Source organism: Spermophilus citellus (assembly GCF_964194105.1).
Source record: "Spermophilus citellus genome assembly, chromosome: 11".
Classification (NCBI taxonomy): Eukaryota; Metazoa; Chordata; class Mammalia; order Rodentia; family Sciuridae; genus Spermophilus; species Spermophilus citellus.
The window spans coordinates 110,450,323-110,469,205 of NC_138192.1; the positions used below are offsets into that span (position 1 = coordinate 110,450,323).

General features: G+C 32.4%; 1 protein-coding gene across 7 annotated transcripts in view; it reads right to left on the bottom strand.

Annotated features, from left to right (window-relative positions):
• The window catches only part of KANSL1L (KAT8 regulatory NSL complex subunit 1 like), a 142,099-nt gene that overhangs the window by 87,359 nt on the left and 35,857 nt on the right, over positions 1 to 18,883 (bottom strand). For 6 of the 7 annotated variants that reach the window (XM_081262506.1, XM_081262511.1, XM_081262510.1 and 3 more), the window contains exons 3-4: positions 13,325 to 13,466; positions 6,803 to 6,823 (exon numbers count right to left, since the gene is read on the bottom strand). In XM_081262506.1, coding sequence (XP_081118632.1) covers positions 6,803 to 6,823; positions 13,325 to 13,466 — 163 coding nt within the window. The remainder of the gene's footprint in view (positions 1 to 6,802; positions 6,824 to 13,324; positions 13,467 to 18,883) is intronic. The other variant, XM_081262509.1, reaches the window with a different exon arrangement.

Below are 18,883 nucleotides of genomic sequence, written 5' to 3' on the forward strand. Positions count from 1 at the left end.
ACTAAACTGTAAATAAAAAAATTAAACATCATAATTAATTCCTAAGAAATGTAAAGAGAAACTATGAAAATAAAACAAATATTGTGTTCCAATAGCATATTTGTTTGGTATTTTCTAAAAAATAAACATAATGTTATTTTTGTTGTTGTTGTTGTTGAATTGGGAATCAAATCCAGGACCTAGTCCATGCGAGGCAAGTTCTCTATCACCAAAGTACACCTCCAGTCCTCATAATACTATTTAAAAAAAAATTTTTTTTTAGTTTTTGATAGACCTTTATTTTATTTATTTATATGTGGTGGTGAGAATCAAATCCATTGCCTCACATGTGCTCAGCAAGTGCTCAACCCAGCCCTTGTTATACTATTTTTAAGAGAACAAAGGGCTAGGTACAACTCTAACCTAAATAGAGAGAAACATAAGGTCATATCAATTATCACTGGGAAGTTTAGATTTCTTTCCTTAAAATCATTTATAGGCATTATAAAAACATATAATCAAGCTTTTTTAAAAATTTAAACACCAATTACCTAGTATTGCTAGGATATATAGAATATTAAAATATCCTTTCTCTCAGTTGGTAGAGTACTTGCCTCATATGCAAAAGGGTATGAATTCAATCTCCAGCACCACACACACACAAAAATCTTTTCTCAAGTGAAAGGATTATGAATCAGACTTTCTAGATTAAAATATAAAACTCAGTCATCAATTTAACTGGGAACTCATATTCTTGGAAAATTCCAAGTTGTTTTATGCTTGATTTATTCTTAGAATTGTATTTACTATAAAAATGAATGTGAGGGCTGGGGTTGTGGCTCAGTGGTAGAGTGCTCGCCTAGCATATATGAGGCACTGGGTTCAATCCTCAGAACCACATAAATGTTAAATAAAGATATATGTCCACCTAAAACTAAGAAATAAAATAAATATTTTTTAAAAATGAATGTGATATTATATCCACTAAAGAAAATGATCAAGAGGAAATGTAGTGATACCCCCTTTCTCCACAGAAAAGTCTTAACTGGGCTTCTCCAGAAATCTTCACCATGGCTGATTTTGGGACTGTCAGCAAAAGAGTCTCTACAAAAGAGTTCCATGTAGATAAACTGTTGCCCTGTTTTACTTGGCTGGGAAAATATCAGCACTCCAGGTGCTAGACACCTCCTTACTAGTTTTTCACAAATGTATCCAGTATAGTAGTTTGTAGAAATATGTAAACAAAGCCTCTGGCCTTGAGCTGGGCTTCACAGAGATGTCTACATTTTTAAGATAAGAGAAGATACCAATTGGGCTCCATGGTAACAGCTGGTAGGGAAAGGAAAGAAAGGGGAGAAGAAGCTCTCCCCTTCTCAGGTGTTGCCCAAAACAGTGAACGAAAAAGCTGCTTTTATGTGAACTTTTGCAGACTGTGAACTTCTGAGCCCCTTCCCTTACATGCTGGGTATAAAACTCTGAAACTACCTAAACTCAGGGTTCAGGGGATTGATTGATTACAGCAAAAGCTGAGCCCTCTGAACCTGGCTGCAGCCAAATAAAACTGTTTCCTGTCATCTTTGGTGCCTTCACTTGTCTGTCCCTACAACAGAAAGATTATCTGGTGATCTTCAAAGGATTAGAAAATCACTATAACTGAAGGATCCTGAAAAGAATGAGTGAGGAAAAAAGTAAGTATATTAAATTTAATATAAAATTTCATGACTGTATGACTGATGTGATTCTGTAGCATGTACAATCAGAAAAATTAGAAATTATACCCAATTTATGTATATCAAAGTGTATAAATGCATTTTACTGTCATGTATAACTAATTAAAACAAATTCAAAAATTTAAAAAATAGATGAAAAAATTTCCATCGGGTAACTTTTTTTTTTTTTTTTTTTTTTGGTGCTGGGGATTGAACCTAGGAGCACTATACCACTACTGGCTTATATCCTTTATTTTTTATTTTGAAACAGTGTCTTGCTATATTGCTATATAAAGATCTTGCTAAGTTGCTGAGGTTGGCCTTGAACTTGGGACCCTCCTGCCTCAACCTCCTGAGTCACTGGGATTACAGGAGTGCACCCCCATTCCCAACTCCCATCAGGAAACTTCTTGAACGTGGCTCCTTCAAACTGAATAGGCCCTAAGTATGAAATTTTATGTCTATACTTCTATTCATCTTCCTGCAGACATCGCAATCATGTCCTATGAGGCATTACATAATCATACTTTCCTAGCTTTCTCTCCCATTCCTGTATGACTCACAATTTTAGTTCCTTTGAATACTGTATTGCCATTCCTGAAATTGTATTGTTTTATGCCTTCAAATCTTAAAGGAATGTCTCTCTCTACTTATATCAGTTCATCAAGTAAAGTACTATTTATCCTCCAATGCATATTGAGATATCACTTATTTCTCTTCATGTTTTCTCTGACCCTTACTAAGTAGTCTGTTAGTTCTACATCTTATTAAAAACATGTATTCCTGGACATAATACGTCATATTGCATCTAATGGTTTACATGTTCTCTCTCCCTTATCAGAATATAAACTCATGATATAGCCTAAAATGTATTAGTCTTTGTTCATGTGCAGACCCTAGGTGTGGATGGACTAATCATATTGTTCAAAGACTGATTCCTTTTCTTTTCAGCTTTTTCTTTCAGTCTAATTCCCATCAATATAATAACATTATCTTCAGCATGTCTCCTATATCACCACGTCGAAAGAATCTGCCCACAAAAACAAAGTTACAAAGAGATATTTAGCAATAGTTAAACAGGACTTTATGGGATTACATGAGAACTCTTCATATTATTATTTCTATGGGAAAACTATTTCAAAAGCAGCCTATAATTTTCAATACGTCAAGTATCAAGCAGCCTATAATTTTAGGGAAGCAATGTATTTTTAAGCTAGGAAAATACCATGTTAAAATTTCCCTGATGGAATTAATATGGCATTTATTTATGTGTCATGATGTGCTTAATTTTAATCCCCATTAAACTGAAGTCCCTAAAAATGTAATAACTCTGCAAGTTTTTATTTACCACTGTGTATCCTAAGCACATATTAGATGTCTGACTATTTGTGAAAGGAAAGAAGGGAAAGAGTGAAGGAGAGAGGGAAGAAAATAAAAAGAAAAGAGAAAAGAATAAATCTTATTTAAAAATTTTTTAACATAACATTTGATTTAATTGCCATCACTACTGAAATAATTCCAAATCTATATCTTGTTAGAGATCTAATTTCTCTAATCTTATATTTCCAACTCTTTTAAAATATCTCAACATAAATGTCCAATAAAAACTGTCAATCTGTGAAAAGGTTCATTTTGTCAAATTTCCTATAAATTAAGCCTTTTTAGGAAATTGCAGATCAATAACTAAGGGAAGAGAAGGATTAAAATTCTAATCACTTGGGGGATACTGAAAACATAACCAATGACCAATATTTTCCTATGTCTATGTATGTGTTTGTGCAGGGCAGAGGTGGGGGAAGAATTTTGGTAATTGTCACAAGTATATGATTTGAAAAGGCACCACAAGGGTCATCTTATTCTTCAAAAACATACATTCTAAGTGATCATTAGGCTCAAAGCTTGAAGTGGTCTTTGAGAATATGTGGCTTTTATCTCTGTCCCCACATAAAATCTTTCTGGTAATTTTCTATTATCTTAATATTTACCTCCAGAGTTACTATTATACATTACTCTGTTTTCATCTTGATTACATACTAGAATGCTAGAAAACAATTCCCTCCCACACCCTTTCTTCACTGATGTATCATATACTATGTTATCATGACATTATTGAAATGAAAAAAAATATATTTTTTTAATATCATTTTTTTATTATTGTTGTTTGCTTTTTATGTGGTGATGGGGATTGAACTCAGGGCCTCATGCATGCTAGGCAGGTGCTTTACCACTGAGCTATTTCCCGAGCCCAAAGAAATATATATTCTATACTGAATTATAATCCTAGAGAAATACTTTAAATATAATCTGATTAATTAATTCTTCAACCAAACATTCAAGTGCATCTCCAGGACTTTTCCTTCATCATAAGTCCCATAGCACTATAATCATACTTGTTATGTTTATTTTCTCCCTTATATTATAGCTATTTATCATATAAGGAAAACACTATAACTTATTTTAAGATTTTTGACCTCTGGTAATGTACTTTTTTTTTTTTTTTTTTTTTTTTTTTTTTTTTTTTTAGAGAGAGTGAGAGAGGAGAGAGAGTGAGAGAGAATTTTTTTTTAATATTTATTTTTTAGTTCTCGGCGGACACAACATCTTTGTTGGTATGTGGTGCTGAGGATCGAACCCGGGCCGCAGGCATGCCAGGCGAGCGCGCCACCACTTGAGCCACATCCCCAGCCCTGTACTTTCTCTTTATTCCTAATACCCTTATTTGTAAAAATGAATTTCATGCTTACCAATAATTAAGGTCTTGTAAATTTTAAATGAAATAATACATATAAATTGCTTAAAATAGTTCATTGTGTATTTTAGACATTCCATAATAGCTTACTGTTGTTATATCATCACCAAAAGTAATATATTAAGCTGGGTATGGTGGTAAATGACTATAATCTCAGCTACTCAGAGGCTGAGGCAAAAGGGCTACAAAATTGAGGCCAGCTTGAATGACACAATAAGATGTTATGTCAAAATTTATAAAGAGATGGGGATATATAGCTCAGTGGCAGAATTGCCAAACATATGCTAGACCATAATCGCCAGTACAAAAAAAAAAAAAAAAAAGTAATGTTAAGATCAAGGTAGATAGAATATTGAACATGATTATCTATTAGACACTGAATAAATAAAATGGAGAAAGACAAAGACAGAGATAGTTAAAAGACAATTTCTACTTAGAATTAAACCAAAGTTCCTAGCCTATGAAACAAAGGAAGAAAAAGAAATTTTTAAAAAAACACAGATATCATTATCTTACTCATACAATACATAGTCATGAGTTTTCTTAGAGTGAGAAACTTTAAGTAACTTATATAAAGGCCACCAGTTCTAACAAGAATCTAGAAAGATCACAGGATACTCGACCAACATTCAGAAATCAACTCTACTTTTATAATCAGGTAATGAAGACTAGCAAAGTTAAAAAAAAAGAAAGAAAGAAAAAGAAAAGGAAAAACCTTTATACTTAAAACCCCCAAAAATTGCTAAGAAAAAATTAAAGATCTAAATAAATGGAAATAATACATATTCATTTGACTCCAATATCCCATACTGACAAAATGTAAATTCTCTACACATTGAATATAATCTGAAATAAAATACCAAAAGAAAGCTTTATATAAAATAACAAGTTAATACTAAACTTCTATGGAAATAAAAGATCTAATCACTGAAATTATTTTGAAAAAGAACAAAGTTGGAGAGCTTACACTGTCTACTATCAAAGTTCATTATAAAACTGTCAAGGCAGTGTAATTTTGACATGGAGATGGGAAGGTAGGTAAAAAAAATCAACAGAAAAAAATAAAACATACAGAAACAAACATATATATATATGAGAGAGAGAGAGAGAGAGAGAGAGAGAGAGAGAGAGAGAGAGAGAGGGCCAATTGATTTTTTACAAAGATAAAAAGTTAGTAAAATGGGCAACATGGTATTTTTATGGAATGGTGTTGAATCACCCAGATATCAGTTTAGAAAATCAATCAGAAATTCTTCTGTTGGGATGTACTTAGGTTCTCCTAACTCTAAACATACATTAAAATTAATTCAAACTAACCATGGAACTAGAATAAAAGCCAAAGCTTTTAAGATACTTTAGGAAAAAACATAAAGAAAAATATTTCCTACCTTTGTTATCTTTGTGTCTTAGAAAGGACACAACACAAAAAATAAAACAAAATAACTGACAGACTGGATTGCATCAAAATTAAGAAATTTGCCTATTGAAAGACACAATTAAGGAAATGGAAAGGGAAACCATATGGTAGAAGAAAATATATGTCTGACAAATGATGTGTTCATAATATACAAAGTACTCTGATGACTATAATAAGTGGATTACAACTCAGTTAAAAGATGAGCAAAAGGTTTAAACAAATATTCCCCAAAAAACAGTAAATGAATGGTGTTAGAAAATCCTCTCCACCATTAGTCATCAGAAAATAAAATAAAATCAATGAAACCAAAGAGATACCATTATACTTTCATCAAGATGACAAAATGTAAGACTAATAGTGCCATGTGTGAAAGGAAATATTCATACCTTATTGGCAACACTGTAGAGCATTATAGTCACTTTCAAAAACAGTTTTGTAGTTTTCTTAAAGATTTAAACCTACTTTCTATGACCCAACAATTCTACCTTTATTTTATCAAGGAAAATAAAATGTATGGCTATGCAAAAACTTATAAAAATATTTATTTACTAGCATTTACTCATTGTATGCTAGGTTAAGATACACCTTCCAGCTAGGTATATCTAGCTACAAAGAAGCTAAATGGGATTCCTGCAAAGAAGCACAATTCTTAGTGATAATCTCACAATAAATAAAAAAGAGGAGATAATCTATACGTATAAGAGCCAAAGGCCATCACAAACCAGAAGTTTGCTCAAAACTGTAAACAACCCAAATGCTAATGAGTCGATAAACTAACAAATTTATAAATATCCATAAAATAAAATACTATACACTAAGGAATAAAATATTAATGCATACAAAATTATGAATCCCAAAATGTTATGCCATTTTCAAACAAAATAATGTGTGCTATGAGTCCAGTAGTTATAAAAAACTACAAAAAATACAAATATGGTTTATACTTACAGAAAATATATCTGAGGTTTCCTGGGGCATCACAGTGGGGTGTGGAGGAGATTGGGGAAAGGTATGAAGAGAAGGAAACAGAAAACTCAAATTACTAAAATCCATGATTAAAAAAGGAAATATCACAACGGACACTACAGAAATACAGAAGAAAATTAAAAACTATTTTGAAAATTTGTACTCCAATAAATAGAAAATATCAAACACATTGACAAATTTCTAGAGTCATGTGATTAACCAAAGTGAATCAGGACAATATACACAGGTTAAACAGATCAATTTCAAGCAATGAAATAGAAGACACCATCAAATACCTACCAACCAAGAAAAGCCCAGGACCAGATAAAATCACAGCTGAGTTCTAAAAGACCTTCAAAGAAGAAATAATACCAATACTCCTCAAATTATTCCATGAAATAGAAAAAGAAGGAACACTTCCAAATTCATTCTATGAGGCTGATATCATCCTGATTCCAAAATCAGACAAAGGCACATCAAGGAAAGAATACTTGAGATCAATATCTCTAATGAACATAGATGCAAAAATTCTCAATAAAATTCTGGCAAATCGCATACAAAACATATTAAAAAGATAGTGTACCACGATTGAGTGGGGTTCATCCCAGGGATGCAAAGTTGGTTCAACATATGAAAATCAATAAATGTAATCCATCACATAATAGATGTAAATATAAGAATTATGCAATCATCTCAATAAATGCAGAAAAAGCGTTCATCAAAATACAGCACCTCTTCATTTTCAAAACACTAGAAAAACTAGGGATAATAGGAACATATCTCAACACTGTAAAAGCAATGTATGCTAAACGGCAGGCCAACACCATTCTAAATGAAGAAAAATTGAAAGCATTCCCTCTAAAAACTGGAACAAGACAGGGATGCCCTCTTTCACCACTTCCATTTAACACAGTCCTTGAAACTCTAGCCAGAAAAATTAGACAAATGAAAGAAATTAAAGGGATAGGAATAGGAAAAGAAGAACTCAAAACTATTTCACTATTTGCCAATGAAATGATTCTATACTTACAGGACCTGAAAAGTTCCACCAGAAAACCTCTAGAACTAATAAATTAATTCAGCAAAATAGCAGGATATAAAATCAACACCCATAAATCAAATGCATTTCTATACAGCAGTGATGAATCCTCCAAAAGAGAAATTAGAAAAACTACCCCATTCACAATAGCCTCAAAAAAAAGAAAAAAAACCTAACCAAAGAGATGAAAGACCTCTACAATTAAAAACTACAAAACACTCTAATAAAGAAATTAAAGATGAACTTAGAAAATGGAAAGATCTCCCCTGTTCTTGGATAGGCAGAATTAATATTGTCAAAATGACCATACTACCAAAGGACTACACAGATTTAATACCATTCCAATCAAAAACCCAATGACATTCCTCATAAAAATAGAAAAAGAAATTATGAAATTCATTTGGAAAAATCAAAGATCCGGAATAGTCAAAGTAATAATATTTTTAGCAATTAGAGAAATGCAAATCAAAATTACTCTAAGATTTCATTTCATTCCAGTCAGAATGGCAGTTATTAAAAATACCAGCAACAATAAGTGTTGGTGAAGATGTAGGGGGAAAAGGCACACTCTTGAACATTGGTGGGTGGGAGTGAAAATTGGTGCAATCAAATGGAAAGCAGTATGGAGATTCCTTAGAAATCCTGGGATGGAACTATCATTTGACCCAGCTATCACACTCCTCAGCATACACCCAGAGAACTTAAAATCATCATACTATAGTGACACAGCCACATTAATGTTTATAGCAGCACCATTCACAATAGCTAAATTATGGAACCTAGACATCCTTCAGTAGATGAATGGATAAAGAAACTATGGTATATACACATAATAGAATATTACTCGGCATTAAAAAAAAATAAAATCATGGCATTTGCAGGTAAATGGATGGAGTTGGAGAATATGATGCTAAGTGAAGTAAGCCAAGACCAAAAATGAAAGGCCAAATGTTTTCTCTGATAAGTGGATGCTGATCCTTAAGGGGGCTAGTAGGGCACGGGAGAAAAGGAGGAACTTTGGATAGGGCAAAGGGGAAGGAGAGGAAGCTAGGGAATATGGGGGTAGGAAAGATTGTGGAAAGAGATGGATACCATTACCCTAAGTACATGTATGAAGACACGAATGGTGTGACTCTACTTTGTATACAGAGACATGAAAAATTGTGCTCCATTTGTGTACTATGAATTGAAATGCATTCTGCTGTCATATAAGAAATTAGAACAAATAAATTAACCAATTAAAAAAAAACTTCCCAAATTTGAAGAAAGACATGAATACCCAAGGCTCCTAACAAGCTCTAAGTAAGATGAAATCAAAGAGATCCACACAGAAGTAAATTATTATCAAACTAGTGAAACACACACACACACACACACACACACACACACACACACACACAAAGGAATCCTGAAAGCAACAAGAAAGAAGCAACTTATAAGGGATTATCAGTAATATCATCAACAGATTATTAGCAGAAACCGTAAGCAAGAAAGCAGTGGAGCAAAATATTCAAAGTGCTAAAACAAAGAAACAACAAAAAAATCTTTGCACTAAGAATTCTATATAGTAGTCTCCACTTATCTTTGGTTTTGCTTTTAGCAATTTTAGTTACCTACATTCAACCATGGTCTGAAACTATTAAATGGAATACTTCAGGAATATGTATGCAAATAGTAACCAAGAAAGAGAAGGGATGGCTATACTAATATCTGCCAAAATAGACTAAGTTAAAAAATAAGATATAAAGGGCATAATATATTAATAAAATACAATATAATAAGATATAACAATTATAAACATTTATACAATTAATAATAGACTATCAAAATGTATGAAATAAGAACTAACAGAATTGAAGGGAGAATCAAAAGTTCTATGCTAACAGAGATTTCTATTACCCACTTCTTAATAAAGGACAGAATTAAGTCCACACAGTACTTAAACAATACAATAAGGCAACTGAATTTAACAGACTTATATAGAACTCTACCCAACAACAGCATATAGGTTCTTCTCTATTAAATACGGGACATTTTCCAGGACAGACCATATGTTGAAAAGAAAGATATCATTAGAAGTATATTTTTCAGGGGTTGGGGTTATGGCTCAGCAGTATAGCACTCTCCTCCCACGTGCAAGGCCCTGGGTTCGATCCTCAACACCACATAAAAATAAATAAATAAAATAAAGTTATTGTGTCCAACTACAAAAAAAAAGTATATTTTCCAACTAGAAATCAAAATAATAGAAGTAAAACTAGAAAATTCAAAAATTTTGTAGAATATATACAATATACACTTAAACAACCAGTTGATCAAAGAAAAAAATCACAAGGGAAAATAGAAAATACTTAGAGATGAATGAAAATGAAAATGCAACACACCAAACTTATGGAATACAGCGTGAGTAGTGCTAAGGGGGAAATTTATAGCAGTAAACACATTTTTTAAAAAAGAACAAAAATCTGAAATAACAACCTAACTTTACAAATAAAAGAATTGTAGAGCTGGGGTTGTGACTCAGTGGTAGAGGTCTTGCCTGGCATATGTGAGGCACTGGGTCCAATTCTCAGCACTGTGTATAAATAAATGAACAAAATAAAGGCCCATTAAAAAAATAAACAAATCTCTTTAAAAAACAAAAAACAAATAAAGGAATTGTAACAAGGAAAACAGTAACCAGTTGATTTCACTTTAAATCAACTTATAACTAGGAAGAAGACTGAGAGAGTAATCAAAAATCTCCTAACAAAGAAAAGCTCTGAACTTGATGGCTTTACTGCTTCACAATTAAGGAAAAATGAATACCACCTCTATTCAACATAGTACTAGATGTTCTAGTTAGGGTAATTGAACAAGAAATAAATGTCATCAAAATTGTAAATAAAGAAGTAAAATTATCAGTTTTCAGATGATGTAGAAAATCCTAAAAATTCCACAAAAAAACTGTCAGAATTCATAAATTAATTCAGCAAAATAGAAGCCTAAAAAGTTAACAAATAAAAGTTAGTTACATTTCTATATACTAACAATAAACAATCTGAAAAGAAAATTATAAAACTCTATTTACAATAGTATTAAAAAGAATAAAATAATAAGAAAATAACAATTTTTAACCAAAGAGGTAAAATACTTATACAAGGAAAACTGCAAAGCATTACTGAAAGAAATTAGAAATTGAAATACATCTCATTTTCATAATCCAAAAGACAATATTTTAAGATATTAATATTATCCAATGTGATCAATAGATTCAATATAATCCTTATAAAACTCCTACAGCATTTTTACAAGGAAAAAAATCCTAAAATTCACATAGAATCCCAAAAGACCAATAGCCAATAAAATATTAAAAAAGAACAAAGATAAAAGATTCACATTTCCTGATTTCAAAAACTACTATGCCAATCAAAACAGTGTAGTAGTGGCATAAAGGCAGAGATGTAGACCAAAGGGAAATAACAGGGAACTCACAACTGTATATTTGCATATAGAGAAAAATAATTTTTGACAAAGATACCAAGATCCTTCAATGGGGAAAGAACTGTTTTCATCCAGTGGTTCTGGGAAAACTGGATATTCACACACAAAAGAATGAAGTTGGAAGCTGGGGATGTGGCTCAAACAGTAGCGTGCTCGCCTGGCATGCATGCAGCCCGGATTCCATCCTCAGCACCACATACAAACAAAGATGTGTGTTTGCCGAAAACTAAAAAATAAATATTAAAATTCTCTCTCTCTCTCTCTCTCTCTCTCTCAAAAAAAAAAAAAAAGAATGAAGTTGGATCCTTACCTAACACCACATATAAAAACTAACTGAAAGTGGATTAAAGACCATAGTATAAGACCTAAAACTATAAAACTCCTAGAAGAAAACAGGAAAATCTTCATGACATTGGATTTGGTAATAATTTATTAGACAGGGCACCAAAGCCACAGTAAAAATAGAAAAAAAATGGACAAACTGGACTTGATTTTAAAACTTACAAATTTGGGCATCAAGAGTATATCAACAGAGTGATACGACAGATTGGGTGGGCATGATGGTTCAAGCCTGTAATCCCAGCAACACTGAAGTCAGAGGCAGGAGAATTGGGAGTTTGAGGCCATCCTCAGCAATTTAGTGAGGCCCTAAGCAACTCAGCAGGACTCTGTCTCAAAATAATAAAAAGGACTAGGCATATAGTTCAGTGGTAACGTACCCCTGGGTTCAATTTCCAGCACAGGGAAAAAAAATAGCCCCAAAACAAACAAAAAAACAGAGTACAAAGACAACCACAAAATGGGAGAAAATATTTGCAAATCACTTATTGGATAGGCAATTAATAGACAAAATATATCTATAGAACCTGTAAAACTCAGCAACTAAAAGTGAACAATCCCATTCAAAATGGCCAAAGGGCTTAAATTGTTCTCTAAAGAATATATACAAAGGGCCAATAAGCATATAAAAATGTAAACATCATTTATAATTAGTAAAATGAAAACCAAAACTATAATGGGATATCACCTCACATCCTTTATGATATCTAGTATTAAAAACAAAATACACCAAAAAAAAATAGAAAATAAATGTTGGTGATGATTTGGAGAAACTGGAACCAATGTGCACTGTTGGTAGCAACATATACTGATATAGGCACTCTGGAAAACTGCATAGTGGTTCTGCAAAAAATTAAAAATAGAATTACTGCAGATTCAGCAATTCTGAATAGCGGAAAACAGGGCTTTAAAGAGATACTTTTACCCATGTTTGTAGCATACTTACAGTAATTAAAATGTGGAAGCAACACAAGTGTCCATCAGTGGATGAATGGATAAGTAAAATGTATATACTCAAAATGGAATATTATTCAAGATTTAAAAAGAAAAACATTCCTAACATATGCTACAATGACAATGAGACTTGCAAACATTATGCTAAAGGGAAATAAGCCAGTGGAAAAAAAGGCAAATACTTTAATGATTCCACATTTGTGAGGTACTCTGAATAGCCAAAACAAGACACACATGGTTGCCAGGAGTAGAAAAGGGAGAAATGGATAGTTGTTATTTAATGGGTATAGAGTCTTAGTTTTAAAAGATGAAAAAACTTGTGGAAATTGATACCTATTATTATTAATGTAGTTAATGCCACTAAACTATACACAGAAAAATGATTAAGATAGTAAATTCTGATAGGTGCTTTTTGCCATAATAAAAAATTTTGAAAAAAAGTATATCATTTCTATTAACTAGAATTCAAGAAAGAAGTTCTCTATTGCTAAGAAAGTATTATAAATGATATTACTGCATGCAAAAGCTTCACAAATCTAGGTTTAATTTATACTAATTAATGTATCAAAAATATTTACATAAACTAGTTACACTTAGAAAACTTTGTAAAGCTTATTTTGTGTAATGAAATGAGTAAAAATTAAAACAGTAACATTTTTTAACCAAAAATGGAAAAACACAAACAATACCTTGGAGGCACGGATTTGCCTGTGAACGTCTGTAAGTTGTTGAATTTTGTATTCTAACTCTGAAATCTGGGCTTGAAGCCAAGTCCATCTGCTGCCAACTCTTGCTCTGTCTACAAGCCACTTCCATTCAGTACTACAGTTACTGTGAACAAAGACACACACTGTTACTCAAAGCACAAAAGCAGTCAAGTTTCACAGAGACACTTAATAACTTCCTTTATTCCTCTCATAAAATCTAATTTCCTTTACAAAACATCCAATTACATGAAGGGAGACTGGCAGATTGACTTCTTATCAAAGAAAAAGATTTAATTTCCTTACCTTTCCATTCTATGAATACTTGTTTTTATTCAATATTATATACTCAAGAGTAGGATGATCCCGCTGCAATGTAATACTTGATCACCAAAAAGGATTTAAATAGGGTTGGCCAGCAAAGAAAAGGAAAATGGATGATACTATCAATGCCAGGTAAAATCTGTTACACAAGGTTTTTATATGTAAGAAGATGTCAAATATTGGACAAGCCATTAGAACTAGATTTAAATCCATGCAGCAAACTATAGAATACTCAATTTAACTATATGTAATTTTCATTTGCTAAAACAGGCATCACTATTAACTAATTACTTAAATCAATTGACAAAAATTATCAAATATATAAATGCTCTGCTACATTTCAAATAAACATGCTAATTACAAGTCTTAAGACATTTATTAAACAGCTTGTTAAAAATCTGGTTCCCAAGATTTGCAACCTAGAGACTACACAAAATTAATATAGAGCTATTCTTACACACATATTTAAAAATAAAGATTGCATACTAGCTCCTCCTAAGTTGTTTTTTTTTTTTTTTTTTTTTTGTGTGTGTGTGTGTGTGTGACAGGGCACTGTTCTAACCTATAGTTTATGATATTAAAAATTATTTCATGAGGGGCTGGGGTTGTGGCTCTGCAGTAGAGTGCTCATTTAGCATGTATGAGGCCCTGGGTTCGATCCTCAGCACCACATAAAAATAAATAAAATAAAGGAATTATGTTCAATTACTTCTGAAAAATAAATTTAAAAATTTCAGGAAAATATTCCAAACTATTCCACAATTATTTGGTTCATTTCTTAAACGTTTTATTGTTGTTGTTGTTATTTGGTACTGGTTTTTGACCCGGGGCACTTTGCCATGCTACATCCCCAGCCCTTTTTATTTTTTATTTTGAAACAGGGTCCCAATAAATTGCTGAGGCTAGCCTCAAACCTGCAATCCTCCTGTCTTAGCCTCACAACTTGCTGGAATTACAGGTGTGGGTCACCATTCTCAGTTTAGAAAATAATTATTTGGAATTATAAGTGATATATGTGTGTATGTCTGAATTAAGAGATACAGACTGCCAAAGAAAAATATGACAAAGAAGATATAACCAAAAGGCAATAACTACTTAATTGCAATACATGAACTGTACAAAACACTTGCATAAAAATGTATAATACCAAAAGTGAATCATAATGTTAATTATGGACTTTGAGAGATAATTATGTGCCAATACAGGTTCATAAATTATAATATGTATAATGCACTCTGGTGTGAGATGTTGATAATGGAGGATGTTGGGCATTTGTGGGGACCACAGGTATCTAGGAACTGAACTTTTCACTCAATTCTGCTGTGAATTATAACTGCTCTAAAAATAAAGTTTACTGGGCTGGGGTTATGGCTCAGCAGCAGCACACTTGCCTGGCATGTGAGAGGCACTGGGTTTGAGTCTCAGCACCACATCTAAATAAATAAATAAAGGTCAATCAACAAATATTTTTAAAAAATAAAAATAAAAAATAAAGCTTATTAGTTTAAAAATGCACTTAACTATAAGGAAATGTCTTTCATATAAAGTTTAACCAGAGAAAGCATTTATTTATTTTTTTTTAATTTTTTTTTTTTTTTGCAGTGCTGGGGATTGAAGAAACCATTTATTTTAATTGCTGCTGTCGGACAAACAGAAGCAATTATTGCAACTTTGCTATAAGAATTTATCAATTATAATAGGACATTATATAGGTATTTCCAGAAGATTACTTAAAAATATTCTTATTGTATATAATGTGACTGAAAATACCATAACTCTTAGAATTTTATTGGTATTATTAATCAATTTAAAGTTATTACTGTGATTTTATAAGTTGACACTAAAAAATCACATTTTCATAAATATAGAAAAAATGAAAGAGAATGCCTATTTAAAATTTACTATTCAAAAATAATATTTAGTAACACCAATTATGAAATTTAGAGAAGAAGCAAGGGTTATACCATGCAATACCTTGCCCATGTGACAGTAAAGTATTTAGATTTTAATGCAAACTGGAAAATATTGGCAAACCAGTAACAAAATTTTTTCCCAAGCATTCTGGCTACTAGGTGGACAAAGAATTATAGTGGGACATGAGAGGAAATGAGAAAACTAAAATGTAACTAATCATCTGATTGTGGTTGAATTTTATTTCCAAATATTTCATGTGCTATCCTGTATTTTCTATACTTCCCTGCACTTAGGTAGCAACCATGTGAAACCAATCAATGCAGCTGGGCAGTGGCACACACCTGTAATTTCAGCAACTCAGGAGGCTCATGTGGAAGGATCACAAGTTTGAGGCCAGCCTGAGCACTTTAGCAAGAACCTCAGCAACTTAGCAAAATCCTGCCTCAATATAAAGAATAAAAAGGGGGTTGGAAAGAGATCAGTGGTAAATACCCCTAGGTTTAGTTCCCAGCACCAAAAAAAATAAATACAAACTTTAAAAAGTCACTAGTGTAGGTAGTATAGCTAGGTGGTATAGAGCTCTAAGAACATATTATCATTGTATAGTAAGAGGAGGATCATAACCCAAACCTCACTGGGCTTTATGTAAGCCACCATAAACATCTACTATGTTAAACCACTGCAATTAGGAAGATAAGTTGTGACTCAGTATATCTATTGCAACCAAAACACTGAATATGAATATGGTTTGGACTGGGATAAGGAATGGAGACAAAAACAAGAGGATGGATTAAAGGTTCATTTTAAAGTTGGCAGGACTTGCAGAAGTATGGTGTGGAAGTAAACATGGGGAAATCAGAAATAATTTTATACATTCTTTCACTAAATTTTGTTCCTGCCAGGCATAGTGGTATGTAGGAACTGAACTTTTCACTCAATTCTGGGTGAATTAAAACGGCTCTAAAAATAAAGTTTATTAGTTTAAAAATGCATTTAACAAATTTCATTTCCAAATATTTCATGTGCTACCCTGTATTTTCTATACTTTCCTGCATTTAGGTAGCAACCATGTGACTAGTAATGATCCACAGGCTGTAAGCAAAAGTGGCACTGTCATTTTCAATCTACTTGAGGACCTTCAAAACCAATCAGTGTAGCTGGGCAGTGGCACACCTATAATTTCAGCAACTCAGGAAAAAAAAAATTTTGGCTTGGTTTTTTTCTCCTTATTGTACTTCTGGTAAAGATATTCTCATGCTGAAATTATATTACAAAACTAAATTTTATGTTCACACATTATACTAACAAATCAAGCTGAAATGAAGTTTCTATAGAAGATAATTTATCCCACATTTAAATAGGAGTGAATAAGATATGTTCATTAACGCTTAAGAATAGTAAACAAATTCTCCCACCAAAAATATTCCCTTGCTTGAAAATGATTTTCTTAAAAATAAGGTTGTAAACATATAACAGGTAAGTATGTAGCTAACTTACTCAAAACAGATTAACACTTGGTGTACCCTAAAGTTAAAACATGTTTTATGTAGCAACTTACATAACCAGTGTAACATAACTTGCAGCGTAACTAATCACAACGTAGCTGATGGAACAGCAAACTTATAAGATTTGAGGTATATCCAGAATATCCAGACACCCCAATTAGCATATAAAGATTGGCCTGCCAGATCACTATGAACATTGACTTTTGCATGTCTCTGGACCATGCTGAACTGATCACAAACCTCCACATGCTGACCATATGGTGGGATTCCTACCTCTAGTAAAGATCGGGGCAAAGACATCTGTGAGTAGACACGGGAAGTGAGAGACCACACAGTTCCCCAAAATGTAGCATATGCCTTCAATCCCCATCCTTGCTTGCTTGTAGTCACCACTTAACTTGCTGAAGGAAATAAGTACAAGCTGGTAAAGTAGTTTTGAGTACCATTTTTTTTTTGGTATTAAATACTTATTAACATCTTGAACCTACATCTGTTTTGACCTTAAAGTGTGATACCTCAGAATAAGGCAAAGCTTTCCAATACCACAGCTTAGATTACCAAGAATTAAACAGACAAATATATAAATTAATTTTTCCTTTAACAGATTTTGCTAACTCATTAATACAATGAATGTTCAAAATATGACTGAAAATCAAGAGAGAAAATCCAGTTGTGAAAAATGACAATTCCAATAAAAGTAAAACTTCATCCTGAAAAAAAAAATGGGCCAAACTTCCATGGAATTAAGATCCTTTAGATCAGGGGTTGGCAAACTTTTTCTGTAAAGAGGCGGATAGTAACTATTTTAGGCTTTGTGGGCCTTAGGGTCTCTGTAACAATTACTCAACTCTTCCCCTATAGCATGAGAACAGCTTCAATGATAGTAAATGAGTGTGTGTGGTTGTGTTCCAATAAAACTTATTAAAAACAGGGAATGGGTAATAGTTTTCCAATCCCTGATGTAGAGTATCTTTTCATATGCATCTTTGCTTCTCAAGGGATTATGATTTCTTTTTTATATGTATTTTTATTTATATTTATTTTTTTTAGTTGTAGTTTAATACAATACTATTATTTATTTATTTTTATGTGGTGCTGAGGATCAAATCCAGAGCCTCGCACGTGCTAGGTGAGCACTCCACCACTGAGCCACAACCCCGCCCACAATGGGATTATAGTTTCCTTTGATAATATTCCTATGCAATTATTCTGCCCACATTTAATTGAGTTTTCTTATTATTATTGATACAAGTCCTGTATCAGACTATATGTATTGGAAACTTTGTCCCAGTCTATAGTTGTTTACATTTTTTGTAACAGTGTCTTTTGAGAAGCAAGTGATTCTAATTTTGATGTAACCCAATTTATCAAATTTTATTTTGTGGCTAGTAAATTGTGCCTAACACAAAGTCATAAGGATTTTCTCAAGTTTCTAAAATTTCAAGAAGTTTTAAAGTTTTGACTTTGAGATCTATAATCCAATTCAAGTTAACTTCTGTGTAGGCTGCAAAATTAAGGGTGCAGATTTGACTTTTTAGATAGGATATCCAGTTTCTGAACCATTGTTTGAGAAGAACTTATTATCCTTTGATAACTCTGTCTACCTACTCTCCTTCAATAGGTTAACACCATTGTTGGTCAGAAGACTATTTCTGAAAATTATATTTGCAATATACACACACGTGCTCATACACACACAATCCTTGGGATATCTATCACCTACCTATCTGTCAATAACTTAGGTGGATACCACACTATTATTATAGTTCAGATTAATTCTTAAAATCCAGAAATATAAATT